This window comes from Neodiprion pinetum, chromosome 2, assembly GCF_021155775.2.
Source record: "Neodiprion pinetum isolate iyNeoPine1 chromosome 2, iyNeoPine1.2, whole genome shotgun sequence".
Taxonomy (NCBI): Eukaryota; Metazoa; Arthropoda; class Insecta; order Hymenoptera; family Diprionidae; genus Neodiprion; species Neodiprion pinetum.
The window spans coordinates 13279964-13299042 of NC_060233.1; the positions used below are offsets into that span (position 1 = coordinate 13279964).

General features: G+C 37.6%; 2 protein-coding genes across 11 annotated transcripts; one reads left to right on the forward strand and one right to left on the reverse strand.

Moving 5' to 3' along the window:
• Positions 1 to 1130: 1130 nt before the first annotated feature.
• LOC124213416 (mannose-P-dolichol utilization defect 1 protein homolog) lies at positions 1131 to 3079 on the forward strand. The gene is made up of 5 exons (XM_046614754.2): positions 1131 to 1283; positions 1544 to 1609; positions 1980 to 2112; positions 2345 to 2549; positions 2686 to 3079. The coding sequence occupies exons 1-5, from the start codon at positions 1196 to 1198 to the stop codon at positions 2929 to 2931; spliced, it is 738 nt and encodes a 245-aa protein (XP_046470710.1). The 5' UTR covers positions 1131 to 1195; the 3' UTR covers positions 2932 to 3079.
• LOC124213413 (tetratricopeptide repeat protein 14 homolog) lies at positions 1979 to 18761 on the reverse strand. Of its 10 annotated transcripts, none has more exons than XM_046614744.2 (14): positions 18614 to 18761; positions 17524 to 17712; positions 17309 to 17445; positions 16846 to 16922; positions 16622 to 16744; positions 16003 to 16217; positions 12880 to 13020; positions 11461 to 11652; positions 10684 to 11377; positions 9824 to 10131; positions 8641 to 8783; positions 8180 to 8315; positions 6423 to 7857; positions 1979 to 6304 (listed from the first exon to the last, which is right to left on the reverse strand). In XM_046614744.2, exons 2-14 carry the CDS (start codon positions 17682 to 17684, stop codon positions 6161 to 6163), a joined length of 3906 nt encoding a protein of 1301 aa, XP_046470700.1. In that variant the 5' UTR covers positions 17685 to 17712; positions 18614 to 18761; the 3' UTR covers positions 1979 to 6160. The 10 variants fall into 10 exon arrangements, with proteins under 10 accessions (XP_046470700.1, XP_046470703.1, XP_046470702.1 ...); XM_046614747.2 differs by having other exon boundaries at positions 17321 to 17445; positions 17524 to 17720; XM_046614746.2 differs by having other exon boundaries at positions 9824 to 10122; positions 17524 to 17720.
• Between the last annotated feature and the right edge of the window lie 318 nt (positions 18762 to 19079).

Consider the following 19079-nt stretch of genomic DNA (forward strand, 5'->3'; position numbering starts at 1 on the left):
CGTGTCAAAAGCATTATCGCGCGCAATTTTGTTTTCACTTTTACAACACTTTGGCAGATAGCAATTTAATGCCTGAGAAAAACGTAATATAAATATTTTCTCCGAGATGTTTTTATTTTCATGTACCTTATATATTGGAGTATGTAATAGTCTAAGCCTTATATACATATACCAAGCATTATCATGCTGTGAAAAATTACCATTAAATAAAATTACGTATATTCCTTCCTTAAATAAAAAAAATGAAAGGTAAATAATTTTAGAATAAGAGTTTAATGTTCAGAAAAAAATGAATAAAAACAACAGTTGGTTGGTAAATAAAAATTAATCAAATCAGCGTGTATCTGAAAGATAATTTTTGCAAGCATATTTTTAATATTTGCTGAGAATATCCAATAAGTGTGGATTTCCTTTTCTTCAGGGGTAGTGAATTCCCCTGTTACGTCAAACAACAATCACTTTCACACCAATCATAATCTCTAAATCTGTTACGTTAGTGAAAATTATACACTTCCAAATACAATGAGCACACTCAATAGCGCGATTTGTATCTTCGCGGCTACAGAGTGCTTTACGCCCCATTCGCTCGCGATGCGCAAATGACGTAACGCACTTGATACCAGCCGTCGGCGGCACCCACTCGCCAAATACAAGGGACGCGCGCCTCTGTTTCGAAATTCTTCGGACAGTGTCATGACATGGTCGGACGTTGTAATTCACACTCTCATGGTGTACAATTTCTCAAGAGTTGTCATGCGATAAACTGGCATTTTCTTTTAGCGCAGGTAAATTACAAGGTTTCTCGAAGGCTCCTCAGGAATCCCTATCCGAAACTGTATACCGCGTTTCTAATTTGAAGTTTTCCCTCGGTTGTTTCTTCTCCTACTTTCTCGAGTAATCATGTATAAGCTAAACTCTCGTTTGCAACAATCTATCATGATTCAATATTTCAAACCGAGTTTTATAAATTGTGGTATGCTACGCTGATAGGACGGCTGATACACACTTCTATCAATGTCACAAGTATGAAACATTATAGGTATGTTGCGTATGTTGAAAACTAGGGAACTTTAATTTGGTGCGCATCACTAGGCACATCTAGTGAAAAACTGTCAGACGTGTTACGAGTGTCACACTCACACCATTCAGCTCGAGGTAATCAAGGCTACAAGAGGCTCTACGGCAGTAAGAAAACATGGCTGAGGCATTTAAGTCAGCCGCGCTGGTTCTTTTTACGGAGAAATGCTTTGAGGAATACTTTGAAGATCTGAATTTTTTCGACCGTAAGTTAAAATAACTGTTTTCTAATTTATTTACGATCTCGCGTTGCCTCACAACGATACTGTAGTATCAATTCAAATCGTGGGATTCTTGGAACTGCTTTGTGACATCGCGCAGCATTGCAGCAGGTCCAACAATCGACACGTGGATGCAAGCTGCGCCTTAATTCATGCGTGAATTTGTAACGTGGTATATTTAAAATGCAGATATAGAAGCATTTGAAACTGCACCTTAATAATCAATTATGTACATCATTTTTCAGCTGAATGCTTCAAATCCACTCTCAGCAGGGGACTGGGCATCGGAATTATAGCAGGATCATTTCTTGGTTAGACTTTTACCACTAGTCTTCTCACTGACAGAGTTATAATAGCTTGAAAATATCATATTTAAGTTAATAACGTTATCGTAACGATTCATTCTGAAGGAAAACCGTTATTTCGCGAGTTTAAAATTGTTTGACATTCAGTAAACCGTAATAAAATAAAAAACTCTTATTTCGTGATCTTTGTTCCATCAAAATCATTGTAAAATTAAGACAATGTGATTTTTCCCCTATGTTTCGTTACGATAATGTTGCTAATTTCAACCTTGTTTAAAAATGGTACCTTTTGCATGCTAATGACTTGGTATTTTTTTTTTTTTTTTTTTGGAAACCACATACACTATTCTTTTACTTATCAGATTGATATTTACAGTTAAATTACCACAGATTGTTAAAATCTCTAACAATAAAAGCGGTCAGGGTATAAACATCTTCAGCGTATTACTAGACCTCTTTGCCATCACCGCTACGGTTGCTTACAGTTTTGTAAACGGATTTCCTTTTAGGTATGGATTTACTTCTCATGCACTTTCACATTAATTCAATCGCACAACCGATGAATTTAACTTTTTTTTTGTCATCCACTTCCACAAAATCACTTGGAACAACTTTCATCTTCCACATTAGTCTCACGATTAATTTTATACTTGCTCTTTGTTGTTCTTATAAGTTATTTACTGCATTGATTCACCTCTAATGTAATAATTTAATATATTCAACATTATATATCACCCACAGTTCTTGGGGAGATGGAGTATCATTGGGTCTACAAACAGCAGCGATTGGTGCTCTGGTGATGCATTATAACGGTGCAACTCAACAAGCGGTTGCATTTGTTATTGGGTATCTAGCAATTGTGTATGCTTTGACAAGTGGCCTAACTTCTGTGAACATTTTGTGGTCCATGCAAGCTGTGAATGTCCCGATCCTCCTTACAAGCAAGGTAATTATTAGGGAGGAATTGTTTGGTAAATCACTTGTGGGAATCTGTAGTCCATGTTAATCAGTGCAGATTGCTCGACAAAATGACTCTATTTTGTTATTCAGTATTGCATGGACAAATCACTTAATATTTTCAGGTGATACAAGCCTATACGAATTACCGTAATGGAAATACAGGACAATTATCTGCGGCCACTTCATTTATGCTGTTCTTCGGTTCTCTCGCTAGAATTTTCACCTCTGTCCAAGAAACCGGCGATTCCATTTTGATTCTCACTTATGTGTGCTCTACAGCTGCCAATGCGCTTATCCTGTCTCAGGTACTTTATTACTGGAACGCTATCATCAAACCAGCTACCAAGAAGAGTAAAAAGACTAAATAAATATGTTACATACAAGAAATGCAGAATGTCAATACTTTTTTTTTTTACATCAGCCAAATGTGTTTAATTAACTGTAATAGTTAATTATCAAATGAACGGTGGTGGTTTATAGTGAATTGTAAAAGCAACAACGCTGGATATGATGAACCATGATTTAGCTGATTATTTTGCTAATGTGATTAAATTAGACTGACTTACGATTAAGCTTAGAATCCATCATGAAAGATTATAATTTGTTAGCCAGATGTCAAACATCATCGAGGCGGGATTTCTTGTTACGCAACAGTTGTATTGATTGATTCACTTATCCTCGATTTCGACGTAGATTTAGATATCTAATTACTTTTGCTATTTCGTAGATTTCATGCCATTTCTTTATTTTTGTGTAAAACCAAATCATTGTAGCATATTTTTATTTAAAACTGCGTATAGGATGTGGCTTTTTTGGCCTTTTTCGGGATTGAGATCGGTAAACTTACGATATTTGGAGATACGAATAAATTTAAGTTTACATCGCAATCGAGTATAGAAAGTTTCCCTTAAAGCTGGCTTAAAGTTACAATAGAAAAAATAATATAATCGAATATTTTGAGTGTGCATAGGAAGCTTTAATATAGACTTTAGATTTTGACAATCGCAATCATTTCACGGCCAAAGGTCAAAGTTCTCAAAGTATTAATCAAATTATCTCATATTTAGATAGGTACGCCGCCGTTAGAACGGTTTTGGGCGCTGAGTCGGGCTTCTCCGCCAGATAAATTAGCGCATTTGTTCAAGTTTGTGTTGATTACTAAAATAATCGACAAAAACAGAGCGATTCAAAATCCTTATGCAAATTCCTGAATATATTCTCCGAAGTATCAAAAGTCGTGTTTGAAGTCAGTTTTCTCGTCGACCATGCACACAACTCCTAACCGCTAGGGCGAATTGGCCAAGAACTATATCTACAAGCTGTATGATTTTGACAGATGTTTTTATCACTCCGGTTCTGGTTGCCAACCCCCTTAATCTTAATTGTATTCTAAACGGCTACCCTGGTCGACTTCGACGTATATATCTCCATACATCAAACAATAAGTCCACGTAGCGTACACGCGAAAAAGGGTTCATTTTACGAATTTATATTACGATTTCGTAGAAAGCATGCCATTTCTTTATTTCTCCGTCAAACGGAAATGTATTGCAGTGTTTCTGTTCAGAATTTCATGCAGAATCGCAACATCAAGCCGCCGTTGACGTTTGCGACACGTCACTTAGATATTTGGAAATATATACGTCAACGTCGAAATGGACCAGGGCATCCCCTTAAATCCAAACGACGCGATTTGGTGGCGGTACATATATTAGATCGTATTTAGTTTAAATAGCGGTTTTTCACGGTACATTTTATTTTACATTAACTTTCATATGACGATGAGAGTCTAATAGCTCATTTGAAGTTTTCTGTGTCTTGATACTTGCTAAATTGACCTAAAACGATCAGCTGATTACACAGTGCGATGCCACATTACAGTAGTCGACCTATTTTAAGAATCCCAATTTACTGGAGTTTACTTCTTAGCTTATCTGCCCCGTAAATCTTAGAACATTCCTTGTTATTAACTATAGAAATATATTGAACTATGACATCACGGTTTCTCCTTTGAATGTACAATAGTAAATAAAGTCCTGCTACAACTTGTAATATATTACTTACCTGAAAATTATTCTTCTAGTCATGACTAATTTTTTTTCTATCGCTACTACACTTTTTCTCGCTTTGTGCAAATTATTCATTTCCATACTTTCCAGGGCTCACGCAGAAATTATAAATAAGTGTAGCACTAATAAAAGGTCCTTAATTGAGTTAGGAGTTAACAAGAGCAAAGAACGTAAATACGGAAAATATTTGATGAAAATGGCAGAATTGAAGTAAGTCCGAATGGTTATTGGGACTAAATATTGCCGGTGTGCAAGAACTTGGTATTACGTGTGATATATATGTTGAGAGGCTTTCAAGTCGTTTTGTTAGATATTTTTTTTAAGTTTTTTTTTTACAATAAATTGTGATTACATAATATGTATATCGTAAATTCTATTCGCCATTTATTATGATAATTGTAATATTACACAGATTTGAATCGTAATTTTGTCAAATGGGTAATTCGACAGGAAAGGAGAAATATACACAAGAAAAAAAATAACGATCAAGTCAGGTTTAGTTGTTTAGTTCTTAAATTCCCGGAAACTCACCATGCTCAATCGGAACTTTTGAAAACTATTTCGATTATTGAAGGGTGTCAATCGATGTGCTAAAAGCTAAAATGACAGAGTTCTAAAATTATTCGAACCGAAGATAAATCCGTGTGATTTCACAAAACTGCCTCGTTTTTGGCAACCTACTCGATAGGTGTATTTGGGTAAAATGACACCGGAATCTCTGCGGAATTAATAAGAAAGATGAAAATCTCAATGACACGAGAAATTGAACAAAATAAAATCACGAACAATGATAGAACCGACAAATAGTGAACGAGTGCAAATTCCAATTAGCCAGGTTAATATTTGATTTCGGTCAAGTTTCGCTGTCTTCGTGTGAAAGGTTCATTCGTCCGTAATGTTTCACTCGAGAAAGCTTCTGAATTGGCGAAACAATATCATTTACCACAAGCAGGCTATTTATCATCGGAATAATCTTGTTGCACTGGAAAAAATTAACGATTCAAAAGAAGAAAAAATAACAATCACAAACAAATCTTTTTCCCGAAAATGAATGACAAGAATAAATCATAAAACTAGAACAGAAAAATGTGATATGACGATTTGGTTACTTTGTTACAATTCGGATTCAATGCAAGGAAATACTTCCTCTATAATAACATAAGAATGTAATATATTTATCGATAATTTACGATTGATATTAAATATCGCAGTAGCGAAAGTGTTTCCCATTCTTTTAGGTATGACGTACAAAATTTAAACAAAATACTTGAGTGTTGAAGAATATGAAATAAGGGAAAAAAATGGACGATGAATGAAGGCAGGAATATTTTCCAGTGTGATTCTGCGTCGTTCGAGTTAAGGTGTGTTTCGCTCACGGTGATTGAACACATGGCAAAGGTGACTAATCGCTTCCTCTGTTGTGTGAGGCTCTCTTGCTCCGCATTGGCAGAATATAGTCAAAAAGAGAGCGAGCGAGAAGGCGGGGTGAGGCGAGGCGGCGGTGGTTACAAGTGTGTCGGTCTGTTGTCTACCAGATCTTGGCTGCAAGGGCTCTCTGCATTAAAACATTCTTGCTTCGTTGCTTCATTCGCTCAATGAAGATATCCTTTCCTTCCAGGCTAGCGTCGCCAGTGGTACCGGGTGGGAAAGCCTCGTCGTCGTCGTCGTCGTTCTGGCAACAAACGATAGTTAGATGATCACTCGGCTGGTAGAGTTCGGATCGCGATGGTAGAGCGCGGAGGCGTTTTTCTCTGCTCTTTACATACTCTGCGAAAGCCTACCTAACCAACCTTGTTGTTAGCTGACTCGCCCCCCTCCCCGTCCCCCCACCTCTCGTAGTCATCATCGTCCCTCTCCTCTCCCTCACTTAGAGGGCCGTCCTGTCTTTTGCTCTGCGGCAAACCAGAGCCCCCGCCACCCTGCTGCTCGCCTCGCTCCCTCTCTCTATCCCGCTGAGAGTCTCTCTCCCGATCCCCGGCCTCGTTCCCGCCCTCGAGCATCTTGTTTATCTTCTCTTTGGCCTCGTCTACCTTTCTCATTGGATCGGGTGAGTAGCTCCTGTCGCTGTATCTATCGCGCGACGATCCTCGCCTGTCCCTGAAGTCTCGTCGGTCCCGGAAGTCCCGGAAGTTTTGTTTACCGTGGAAAAATCGGCCACCCCTGTTTCCTCCACCCCTACCGCGACCACCTCCACGATTGTTGAAGCCCCCGCCTCGCCGGTTTCCGAAACGGTTGTTGTGCTGGTTGTTGTTGTAGAACCTGTTTCTGTTCTGGAAGTTTCCACCACCCCGATGGTTCTGGTTGTTGAAACCCTGGAACCGCGGCTTGTAATAAGTTCCTCTGTTGTTGTACGGCCTGAACTGCCGTTTCCTGTAGTAACCACGGTCGCCCGATCTGCTGCGACTACGACTTCGCGTGTAGGACCGCGAACGCGACCTAGACCTCGATCTGCTGTACGAGCCGGACGGCGAGCGGCTATATTTACGCTCGTAGCTACCGGATCTACGCCCCGAATACGACCTGGACCTCGATCGTCTGCCAGATCGCGACCGCGACGATCCAGAACTTGAACCGCTGCGCGATCGGCTACGTGTGTTCCGCTTGGCGGGGCGGTCGCGGCTTATTCTCTTCGAGTTGTTCCCGTCACCGCCCGTTCCACCACCGCCGCCGCCTCGTCCGAGAGATTCTCGCTTCTTCATGTCGCCGCGCCTCCGGCGGTCGTTTTCACTGTCTGAATCGGTTCTCGGGCCCTTCGCTTGGCTGCTGTGAGTTTTTGCAGCCGGCGGTCGAGGGCCGGGCGGTTCTGGCGGATGGACATTACCGCTGTTTGTTTGACCGATCGGCTGGAACTTACCGCCAAGTGCACCAGAGGAAAATTTACTCGAGGGCAAAGAAGATGGCAGAGTGGACAGTGAGGCCTCTTTATAAGACTGGAATTTGTTTTGGGGCTGGGGCGTCGGGTACTTGACCGGAACCTGTTTGGGCAGTGGCGGTTCCTTTGGCAGCGGAGGCGGCAGTGTTGCCTGAACCAACGGCTGCGTTGTTGCTCTTTTTTCGGCCAATTCACGTTGCATTTGCTTTCTTATGTTCAACGATTTCTCCAGTGCCGCTCTTTGTAACTTTTCTTCGTGCTCGTTATCTCCATCTTCGTCGCTGTCCAGTTTCAGTGGCGGCTTTTTATCCGGCTGAATGTCCTGCCACTTCTGCACGTGCGCCTCTTTTTGTCTGAAAAATACCCCGAAATCTTCACTGTATAGATGCACCAACATTACCATTGGTAAGCAATATTGCTGATACATTGCCGCAATCATAGGAAATTTATCAAACTACGGCTGCACGATATTTGCGATATTGCACGAACTTGTAAAACTCATCTGGAATTCTATTTGAAATTGTGCAAAGTTAAGTTGCGGCAAGGATTCTGCAACAGTGCAGAACATCGCGATATGCATTTAAAATATTTGACACCGTGCAACGTTACGTTGCTGCAATATTCTTGTAATATTGGGTCCCGTGTGGGCGGATCTTTCGAACATTTGACACTCACTTGTTGACGTATCTAGCCGCCTGGGCAGCCTTCCATTTGGCGTTGAGAGCAGCTGTATCCAGCGTTAATTTTGGTTCTGGATGAATCAATTGAGCTTCTTGCTCAAATATATCTGTAATTGGTTTCCTTTGAATATCTGCAACGTCAAAGAGTTCGAAAAAAATGCGGATCAAGTCGATGCTTAATACTGGATTTTCATGAACAGCAAGATACTACGGTTGCATTTTTTTTTTTTTGCGAGTTTTCTACGAATGGGAATGCCCATAAAGCAACGAAGCGTTACTGAGATTCTCTACAAAACGGACTCTAGCACTACCTGGTGCGCGCTAAATGCGAAGTGCCTATTTTCTTGGCATTCGCATTGGCCAAGAACTAAGCAACAAAATACTGAGGCAGCATTTTGTTGCCTCCGAAAATCCAGACCAACGACTATTAAAATGTCTTCACGTTATTTCTATTACCTTTACGTTGTTGCGCAGTCAGCGGAGCCCTTGGCTCTCGTTCATGATAGGCTTTAGCAGCTTCGTCTCTCTCCCTTTCTCGTTCTCTTTCTCTACGAATTTCCTCTTCTCTACGTGTGCTTTCAGCAAGTTTCTCTGCGTTGCTATTGGGAAAAGCTATATCAGTATATCGATTTACACATTCCACCGATTAAAAATTATCAACAATTTTACAAATTCGTTGTGTCGATTTCCGAGTTCCATTCTGTTTGCAGGTAGTAGTAGTAAGTGTACTTCAAAACGTGAATTCTTTGAAATTTGAAGTACAAGTTGTTCCTTTCTTTTGTTTTACGTTTGTGCTCATTTTATACTTTTTTTTTATGCTTTCGAACAAGCCCGTATTTCAATATTGCCTATGAAAAAACAACCGTTTGCAATTGGTGTGGCTGACTTGGATCCATTTTTTGCAGTATTTCTCTTGATAATTGAGAAGACAGAAGCTACTTTTCTCTAAAAACAAAGAGTTTTCACAATAGCTCAATATTGGACGATAGAAACATTATAAAATACAGCATGTAAGGCGGAGAAATAATGTTACCAGATTTCTTGTCGTCACTTTTTACCTTAATCTCAAAATATCGATACCATAAGTTTAGCAAAGTTTTGTCGGACACTTCTTGCATTCATTTCCTCTACCCAAAATTGCACCTCAGTTTATGAGGGAGAAGTTTGGTAAATTCAATTAGCAAAAATCATTCACAAGATCCTGATCAGTTCCTATAAGAAATTATTTGACTGATGCAGATGACATCGAGCTGGAAAATAAAGTGCTCGTAGCGGTGGTGCTGTAAAGTTTTTTTTTAAACCTGCAACTACGTTTTACTACAATATGGTAACCAACGAAATTTGACGAAAAATATTAGTATACTTCACAGTTCCACCATTTTTCACTATCAAAACACAAAACCGCAATATGCGAATTTCTTCAAGATTCATCTGTGAAAGAATATAAAATGCCCCAGATTTCTAGATTAGATTTCCAGATTTTCCAAGACGACGTTGGACAATCATCGGCGATGTTAAGAAGTTAGAGAATTTTGAAACATTTTCTAGCCTAGCACTGTAAAAATAACTGAAAAGGCATGTGTGAATGATCGCGAAAGCCATGCTTCAATAAATCAATAATCAATAATCAATTTCTCACCTCTTCAGTACAGCCGTTTCTTTTTCAACTTTCGCGTAGTAGGCGCTCAGTTTTGATTCAAGTTGTTCTAGATCGGGGAGCGAAGATTTCCGAAGTGCTTCCAAATCGCGTTCGAGTTTATCTTTACTCTTGCGTTTCTTACGCTCTTCCTTCTTCTTTTTCTTTCTAGTTTTCTTATCATCTTTGTCTTTATCCTTTCCCTTCTTCTCTTTCTTCTTCTTTTTCTTCATTTTCTCGCTCTCCGAATGCTTTTTATCTTTCTCCCGTTCTCTCTTCCACCGCGCAGTCTCCTCCAGAAACTTCCGTACCTAATAAAGTAGCATTATTCTCCATGGTTTTTACTACCGAGTTGCATGAAATCCCAGTCAATATCTCAAATTTCATTTATAACTGTACCAATTCCCTCACGGTAAAATATTTCTTAGCATTTTTTGGACAAAATTTGACAAATTCTAGAAACTTCGACTAATTCTAAAACTGATGCAAAACTTTATCAACAGTTTCAGTTATCGGCACACAAGTTTCATGAAAATTTTGGAAGGGTACCTTTTTTTACTTAAATATACATGTAAAATTTTTATTTCTGAAATATTTTTATCATCTACCAAAGTTTATCAAGGTCTCAAGTATCAGTGTCAAAATTAAAGTTTTTCTAGTTTCTCTTAAACTCTTTAAAAAATAGAGTCAGAAGTATTTGTCCACCAAGAAGCATGTGATACTGGTATATTTTATCTTCTGTTAATAATGGCAAACTACAACTTTTTGAATACAAAAATAAGGTTGAGAACTGATTTGAATAAAGTTTTCATGAAATTTGAGGCATACCACTGGAATTTGTACACCTCAAACTACGACATTACCTTGTCTTCGTAGTCAGAGTCATCCTTAGTTTGCTCCAAGAACTTTCGTACTTTGGTTTCATAGTCGTCCGACTTGTCCCGAGAACCTGTATATGGTAAGGTAACTGCGGCATCGTGAGCCGCGGCAATGGCAGCCGGTGGATTATTGTATTGAGCCATGCGTTTGCTAAGCGGCGACAAAGATCCGCGGTGATCTTTCTTGTGCTTTCTTTTGCGACTTGGGGACCTTGATCCAGACCTAGAAGTACCAGACGATGAGGAGCTACTCGAGTCTGAGCTCGAGGAGCTAGACGAGCCACTGGAAGATGAACTGGAGCTTGAACTCCACCTCTGTCTTTTCTTTGACCGGGACTTTCGCTCCTTTTTGCGTTTCTTCTTCTCTTTCGTTTTGTTTTCGGGTACTTCTTCGGTTTCGAAAGTCTTAAACGTGTCCAGAGGATTCAACCCCACTGTCAGTGTTTTGGTTTTTATGTAATCAATGGAATTTCGCGCTTCCTCATGGTAAGGCGCTATTGCCAGACAATTCTCATAGGCCTTTTGAGCTTCTTCGAAATTGTTTTCATCTTCGTAACTCCGACCCAACGCTACGAGTGTTTCGGCCATGTATTTACGGGCGTTCGCATGGGTTTGGTTGAGCTTTAAGGCGGTTTCAAAATCGTCGATTGCTTTCTTAAAGCTTCCACCATTCGCGTACCTGTGGATAAACAAAAAGTGACCATCTGAATTGAGTCAATCCTTTGCAGAAAAGAGTCTAAGCTGTTTGTTCATCAAACTCACAGTGCCCCTCGAGCCACCAGTCCTTCAACGTTTCGGGGATCAACAGTCAAGGCTTTGTTCAAGCATTGGAAAGCTTCGGTGTGACGCCCAGTCTTGAAGTGATCTATGCCTTCAGCGACACTTCGGAATGCCCACTTACTGGCTTGCGTTTGCCGCAACTCATTGGCATATTCAGACTCAGGGAATCTTTCCCTATGTGAAAAAAGCTCGATTGTCAAACTAAATACATCCTGAGGTAGAACCGTTTTTACAAAAGAATAACAATTCGGAATGCTTTTTGAAAATAGTGTCAAAATCACAGGGCTGGTAGCTGTCAAGTCGTTTTAAAAGAGTAAGAAAAAGGACTCTTAGACCTAAAAAAAAGTGACTCAAAAGTGACTGATCAGAATTAATTGTTACACATTAATTGAACGAAGTGTTACCAAAGTGTTATTCATTTCATCAGAAATAGCCCTATTTTCACTTATGTCACTGTACACGGGTGTTCCTTGTTTTTCACGTCTTTTTCTGTTACGAACAAAAATGTATCACTCTACACGATATTTAATAAATGAGTTACAAGTGAACAATAACTCTGATTCATGAACTTATTGTCCTTTCGGGCAAAACATTTCGATATAGAAATAATGAACAATGTGATCATGGTGGATTTTCCTAAATAAAACTGAAACTAATTTTTCTGCTAAAAATACTGTAATACTTAACAAACAGAATCTTGTCTAGTGGATATCGCGTAAGAAGAAAATGGTGCAACCAAATTTTGCCTGCATGAAACTCAATAACGATCGACAAAGTGACTTAAAAGATCATTTATTGGATAAAGTAACAAAAAGTGACTCCGTTGAAAAAAGATGACCAATAGTGAGAAAAGTGACTGGCTACCAGCCCTGAGATCATAGTGTTATGCTCACGCATTCGGTATTATCTACTCAGTAGATAAATTAAACATTGGAATGACGCACATTCATTTAAAATAGTAAGTAAGAAATGAAAATGTAAATTAAAATAAAATAAAAGACAAATTTAAGATTTCAAGAATTCCAGTCTTGAATATTTGAGATTTTGAATGATTTCGTAGTTATGCAAAATATTTCATATATTTTGGGAGACTTTATAAGATGTCACAAATTTGAGGGATTCCATGAAATTCCAAAATTTCCGGAAATTTTAAATGATTTTACAGAATTTCTATATATTCGATCATTCGGGATTCAAGGGTTTCACTGATTTTGATATTTCAAAGATGTCGGGAATTGATGATAATTTGATAGGATTTTAAGGTACTGCAGAAGAGTCGAAAGTGATCTGTTTACACTAGATTTCACGGCTAACCAGCCCCTCGAAAATCTGCGTCTATGGTACAATCTTTTTACTTAATTGAAAGAAATTTTTTTTCGGAAACTTATAAAAACGTTTTACCTGAGTCCAACCATGTTGGAATGATTTTCTTGAGCAAGACCCATCAAGTTGCAAAGATATTTAGTGTTGTTGGGGTTGTTGAAGCCAGTGCTATTCTCCAACATCGCTTCATAACTCTGTCCCTTGTTGTCCATAAATTTCCTAGATCACAAAAACGAGATTCAAAGTTTTATTCGTTTTTGTATGTGTGCGTCAGGAGCCGACCACCAAAGAAAACGGATTTAAATGAAATCTTTCAACAGTTAAACTTCGACATTGGTAACCATATAGACTGAATTGCGTCATCTGCCTCCCAAGGCTCTTGCAATCAACATATCTCCGACCTATTAATCCTTGGTCTTGCATTTTCACAGCCTCCAATTCATTAATTCACTTGCATTTAAGAATCGTTTCGGGTTTTCCGTCCGTTGCTCTTTTTTTTGTATATTCCAGGGCTTGCCCAATAAAATCCAGAGAGTATTTGCACACATGCGAAAGACTTTTCCGTCTTTCTTTCAGTCTATATGCGTTACAAAAATTTTCTATTCCTAACAAACAATAGATTGGTCTCTATTATTGATACGTTACAAATTCCTCAATTACAAATTACAATATATTTCTTCACTTTCTTCAGTTTATTGTATTTTTAACACCTTCCAAACTATGAAGTTCATCGAAAGTACCAAAAAAAGATGCTATTTCTAAATCCGTACCATCAAAAAATCAAAATAGACCGTATAAACACTGAAGGGATTCGATAGAAACATATTACGTTGAAAGTATTAGTGGCTTTTATAATAATCATCATTTCTTAGCTTAGACCTTACAATGGTAGAACCTCATTATAACATGAACTAATGCCTCACCTTTCTCAATGGCTAAGACGATTTATTTATAGGTTTTTGTATCACATTTTTGTAATCATAGTTTTTAATCCTGAACACAAAAGCACACAGCCTATTATCATCAACGATGATATTTGGTTTAGATTTGGTATTTTTTTTTTTTTTTTGTTTCGGTTTGCCTGTTTGTTTGGTGCGATAAAACAAATTGTATAGCCCTATAGGTATAGGAGGTGGTAACCACACCACGAGTATTTTTTGTCGTCCAAGGTTGACCACAAAAAAATTTACTTAGACGTGCAGAACGCTTTTGCCTGTTTTGCGCTTTGTTCAGTGTCAATTTGAATGACATCGGGTTTTTATTTTGTCATTAAAAGCTGTAAGTTTAAATTAGGCATTAATCATTTAAGGTTGTGCGCAGTTTCATTAGGAACTTTTGGAATATAGATGACTAGGGTTCTAGTTGTTTGGTCCCTTTTGGAAATATAATGGACACCTTATTTGTTTTCTTTTGTTTATTTTTACTTCTCTGAAGATAAAAATTAAAATAAATAAATGAATAACGATTTTGTCATAGTCGAAAAATTATGTAGGAGCAGTATAAAAAAAAATGATTTAAACTTGATGTTTTTTCATCATTTTTTTTCCTCTGAGCGAATAATTACCATCAAAAATAGCTGATATTATGAAATTAAACACATAAAAATAAAGCGCGAAAGAATACGAAGAATATTTTGTTTTTCATTTCTACATCAGTCATAATTAATACCTAATCAAAGTTTCTCTTTTAACTCATTGTATATTAATTTATGTAGCGATAATTTAGGTGCAATCAGAAGGTCTACTGCACATAAATTAAGTATAGAATTTTTTTTCAAATACATATAATTGTATATAAATAACTGAAAGTGTGATTATTGAACAAATTAATAAATGTATTTTTTGAAACATGATTGATAGAGTAAAAAACATGTAACAGTGTAATTATAATCAGGGATCAAACAACCACATTTTATGGTTATACCTACCGTATGGTGCTCAGACTATAGCATCTGAGAATCTGCATCTCACACTGGAAATTCAACTTCAAAAGACATTTTGGTGTCATTTGACATAGTCTGGCTGGTGCTTTATCACTTTTTGATAGTAGTAATATATCGCAAACGTAGATAATACAAGTGCGGTAAGACAGAGCCACTTGTCTGAATCATTTGTATCACATTATATATTCATCGTCATACTGACTACCAACACTTTTTATGCAACAGAGAGAGGATCTGGCACCTAGATTCATAAAAACGTGTCAAACGAGTCAAATCTGATTTACCTTCAATGATTAGTTATTTGCAGATTAAGCGCAAGCGGGAATTAATCCCCGCATACATCCTTGTTACATCTCTCAATGCACTCAAAACATCAATTTTTTTTTTTTCACCATCTTTCTTTACATATGTTTATCTGATGAGTATGTTAAGTTAACATGTACCACAGTATTACCTGATAGTATAGTATAAGATTCAGAATATAACGATGGTTTTAATTTGTCTTTGTTTTTCAAAATAAGTATTTTTAGCTACCGAGAACTAAATTATTTTAATCACTCAATGTAAATAGGGAACTGTTGTCAAACTCAAATTTAACTGTGTCGTTATGAAATTTATTCCGAATCAGTTAGGTGGTGATGATTTGGTTGATCCTTGATAAGATTGGCAATAAGGAAATTTTTGTTGCTGCACAAACCCACCATCTTAGTTGAATAATACTTTGTACTAGTATGACATAGAACAAAACTAAATGAAAAGTTCAATTCCACATCTTCATTCTTCATATAATACATTCAGTATCGCATTTTATTATATAAACTCATTGGGATCCTTGAGCGATCTTGCGGTAATGAATGTACAGCAGTAACTGTCACGGCCTTTGTAACGTGGTAGTTGGTAACTTACTTTTTTTTTATCACGGATCAAACTAATTTAAGAAAATGAATGTCCTTGCAGGAATTTTTCTCTACCTTGATATTTGATATATTTGTCTAAAATGATCAGGTAATTTTTCTATCCAACGCCATATTGCCTTGACCAATACCGCATTAAAGATCCCAAATATGGGAGATTCCCAGATTGCCAATCTTGATGGCGAATTCAATGAGTGGATGTGTGATTATTTTGATGGTGAATCGTATTTGTATGACTCAATAGATTGGATAACGTGAATTGTCACAGATGATGTGTGGATCAACAAAACTTTAATTATAAACATATGATGGACAATCAAGAATGGTAGACAAGGTTCAACTCACTTGTAAGCTTCAGGAAGATCATCAGAATGAATAAGGCCCATAGGAGGGTGCGGAGCTTGGGATTCTCGGGCAGGTTCATTCATAACGGCAACGACACGTTCTGCTTCAACGTTAACCTCACTAACTGCGACGCAGACGAGATCGTTGGCCATGTAGCCCCGTGTGACACCTTTCTTGTCCACTGCCGGCACTGTGGCCGTATTCAAAATCAAAGCCTGTCAATAGAGTTTTATCATTAAATATTGAATTGATGGCCATTATAGATGGATGGGCTGGACGGCTGAATCAAGAGCTAAGAAAAAAGAAGAAACAATTATAAAAAATCTCTCGTAATGTTATTAGTACCAAAGATGGTGAACACTAATAAAACAACATCCCTACTATTGTTTCATTTGTGTTCACAATCATTGACATAATAACAATGCTAGAGATGTTTTTTTAATAGTTTTCTCTCTTTTCTTAAATTTTTATAAAGAGACATTAGTCTTTGAAATTTATTTTCCATCCTGTAAAATTTCAACTTCCAGGACTCATTAAAGTTCTTCAGGGTATTCCAGAGAAAATTCAGGGTACATTTCAAAAGAAGATTTCTACCAGGATGAAGGGAAATCCAACATACCTTTACCCCAAGGTCGGTAACCACTCTAGGGCAGTCGCTACAGTTGCAAAGAATTTTAAGCAGAAGACCCGCAGCACTTTTACCCATAACTTGTGAGTAAATAATATCACCGACGGCCAAACTCTAAAAATTGTATAGGAAAAAAAAAAAAAAAATCAATCCATGAAAACATGAATAAGTTACATTTGTAATTTTCTTCCTTAGAGCAAAAATATTTTATTTACCTCTAAAAAATTACGAATCCTCTGCGATTTCTCCATCGTAACGAAAGAATCTAGTCCTGGCATGGTCGCATAATATTCTAAAACAAAAATTTCAACATGTGTCTGACACTAACACGATTCTTCTGTCTTCGTTTGTAATGTATGTATTTATTTATTCATTCGTTCATTATTTATTCATTCAAATATACGAAAAATTCCATTGAACGTATTTTATATTATTCAAACAGTTTTTGTTATTGTCTTAAAACAATTTTAAACTGTTACAACATAAGTTATGAACAATATTAGGCAAAAAAAAAAAAAATTAAATTTGCAACCTGTTTGAAAAAATGAAGTTGTATTCGAGTGAGAAAAATAGCAAAACAATTCAACTATAAATCTGTAACAAGATTTGACTAATTCATCATGCACACATACAGAATGGTTACTTTTATTCTATAAATAGTGATGAAAATTTTCCTACTTTGATATTTACCCTCATCGCCAAAGTCTTGTTTGATTGGTTGAACGGGCTTGTCCAAGTTAGCTTTGTCATAAAGCGCATCCGCCTTCTTAGCAATAAATTGCTGGAGTTTCAATCTTTTACCCCTATCACTAAAACTGTAAACAAAATTTTGGATTTTATAACTCTGAATAGTTAATTGTGTGCTTGTAATTCTTTACTTCCGCATTATTTACCTAAGTGTTTTTTGCCGCTGCTGGTAAATCTCAAAACTAGGTTCCTTAAGATTTAGCAGGGTCAACTCGTTCTCATTCCGCTCTCCTTCCCACACCTTCTGTAACTGCTGCCCATGGTAGTTCAACGCTTGCGCAACTAAGCGCGGCTCCATAGACTCCATAACTGATTCTCAGCCTTGTTGATAAAACCTATAAGACTGCAGTAGAAATAGGTCGAATTTTTTCTTCACCTAGCACCATATTCTTAAGGAAAAAATGTTCATTATAAGTAAGAACTGAAACTATCTCTAGTATTCATACTACTTCTGATAAAAACTACTTGAGAAGTATACGAATGATAAATCTATTGGCCATAATTAATAGTTCTTTGTTTGCCAAAGCGAATTCATCAAACTGGTACTAGTAGCCAAAGCTAGCAACTCCATGACACAAAGTTATACCAGCATCGAATGGTTTAGCTGCTGACTTTGGCTGTTAGTTTCAGCATCGTTAATGTAATATATATTCATTACTCACATTAAGCACAGATTTTTGAAACAATTTTTGAGCCAAAAAACATTGTAACAAGTTATTGTAAAAGCGAGCCCCACAGCTTAATTTTAGTTCTCAATGCTTAATTCTTGAATTTAACAATAGATGGAAATGAAGATAAGAATTGAGCGTACATAATATATACGTAATTATATGCTATGAATATTGTATATGTATAAAACATGTATCATGTTCAGTGAAAGTTATTCGTAAAGGGTCTCAGATACGAGTTAAAATTGAAGTAATTGTGAGAATAGGAGTAATGATGCGTCAATCCATAATTTCGAATCAGTTCATTTGCAAGCCTATGTAGGATGAATGAATTATAAATGAATCAAACGAGTTTAATATCGATTTGTTGATAACAGCAAAATGGTCGTTTCGGTGAGTTTCAGGAACGACGCCATATCGCCTCATGCTGATACTACTTGATGCGGCAACGCGGACAAAAAAAAAAGAAACGGAAACAACCATACGAGATCTTTCACCGATGACTAAAATATCCGAAACATTGCGATTTTGTCTATTTCGTTTTGTTCATAATTAACGTGAAACTCACCTGATGATGAAATATCACTGTACCGGTAGATCAACACTGCGATTAACCACGTACGCTAACGAGCCACCATTTTCATTGGTAGCGAACACATCCACTTGGTCCTCACACACATATACCTCACGTGCAGGCTCCAGTCGGCTGACTACTCGCGTCAAGCCGTGTGTCGGCCCATTTTGTTCACTTTGCAACTGCTAAATAAGGTGCGTTCCGAAACTAGCTGCAGCGTCAAAACTCCCTAGGACAGAGACAGAGCCACCCACGAACTTGGCAGCACAAAAGAGATAAAAGATGGCTGACAACACTGGGAGCTAATTTCGGAACGCATCCGTTAATAGGTTTGTTCGTGCTAGCTACACTTTCTACACTTTCGTGGGGAGTGTACACTTGCGCGTTCGTTTTAGCGGACGTGACGTCGATGGCGCTGTACGTAGCGTGCGCCATTTTCTTGTCCCCACTTCTCTGCACC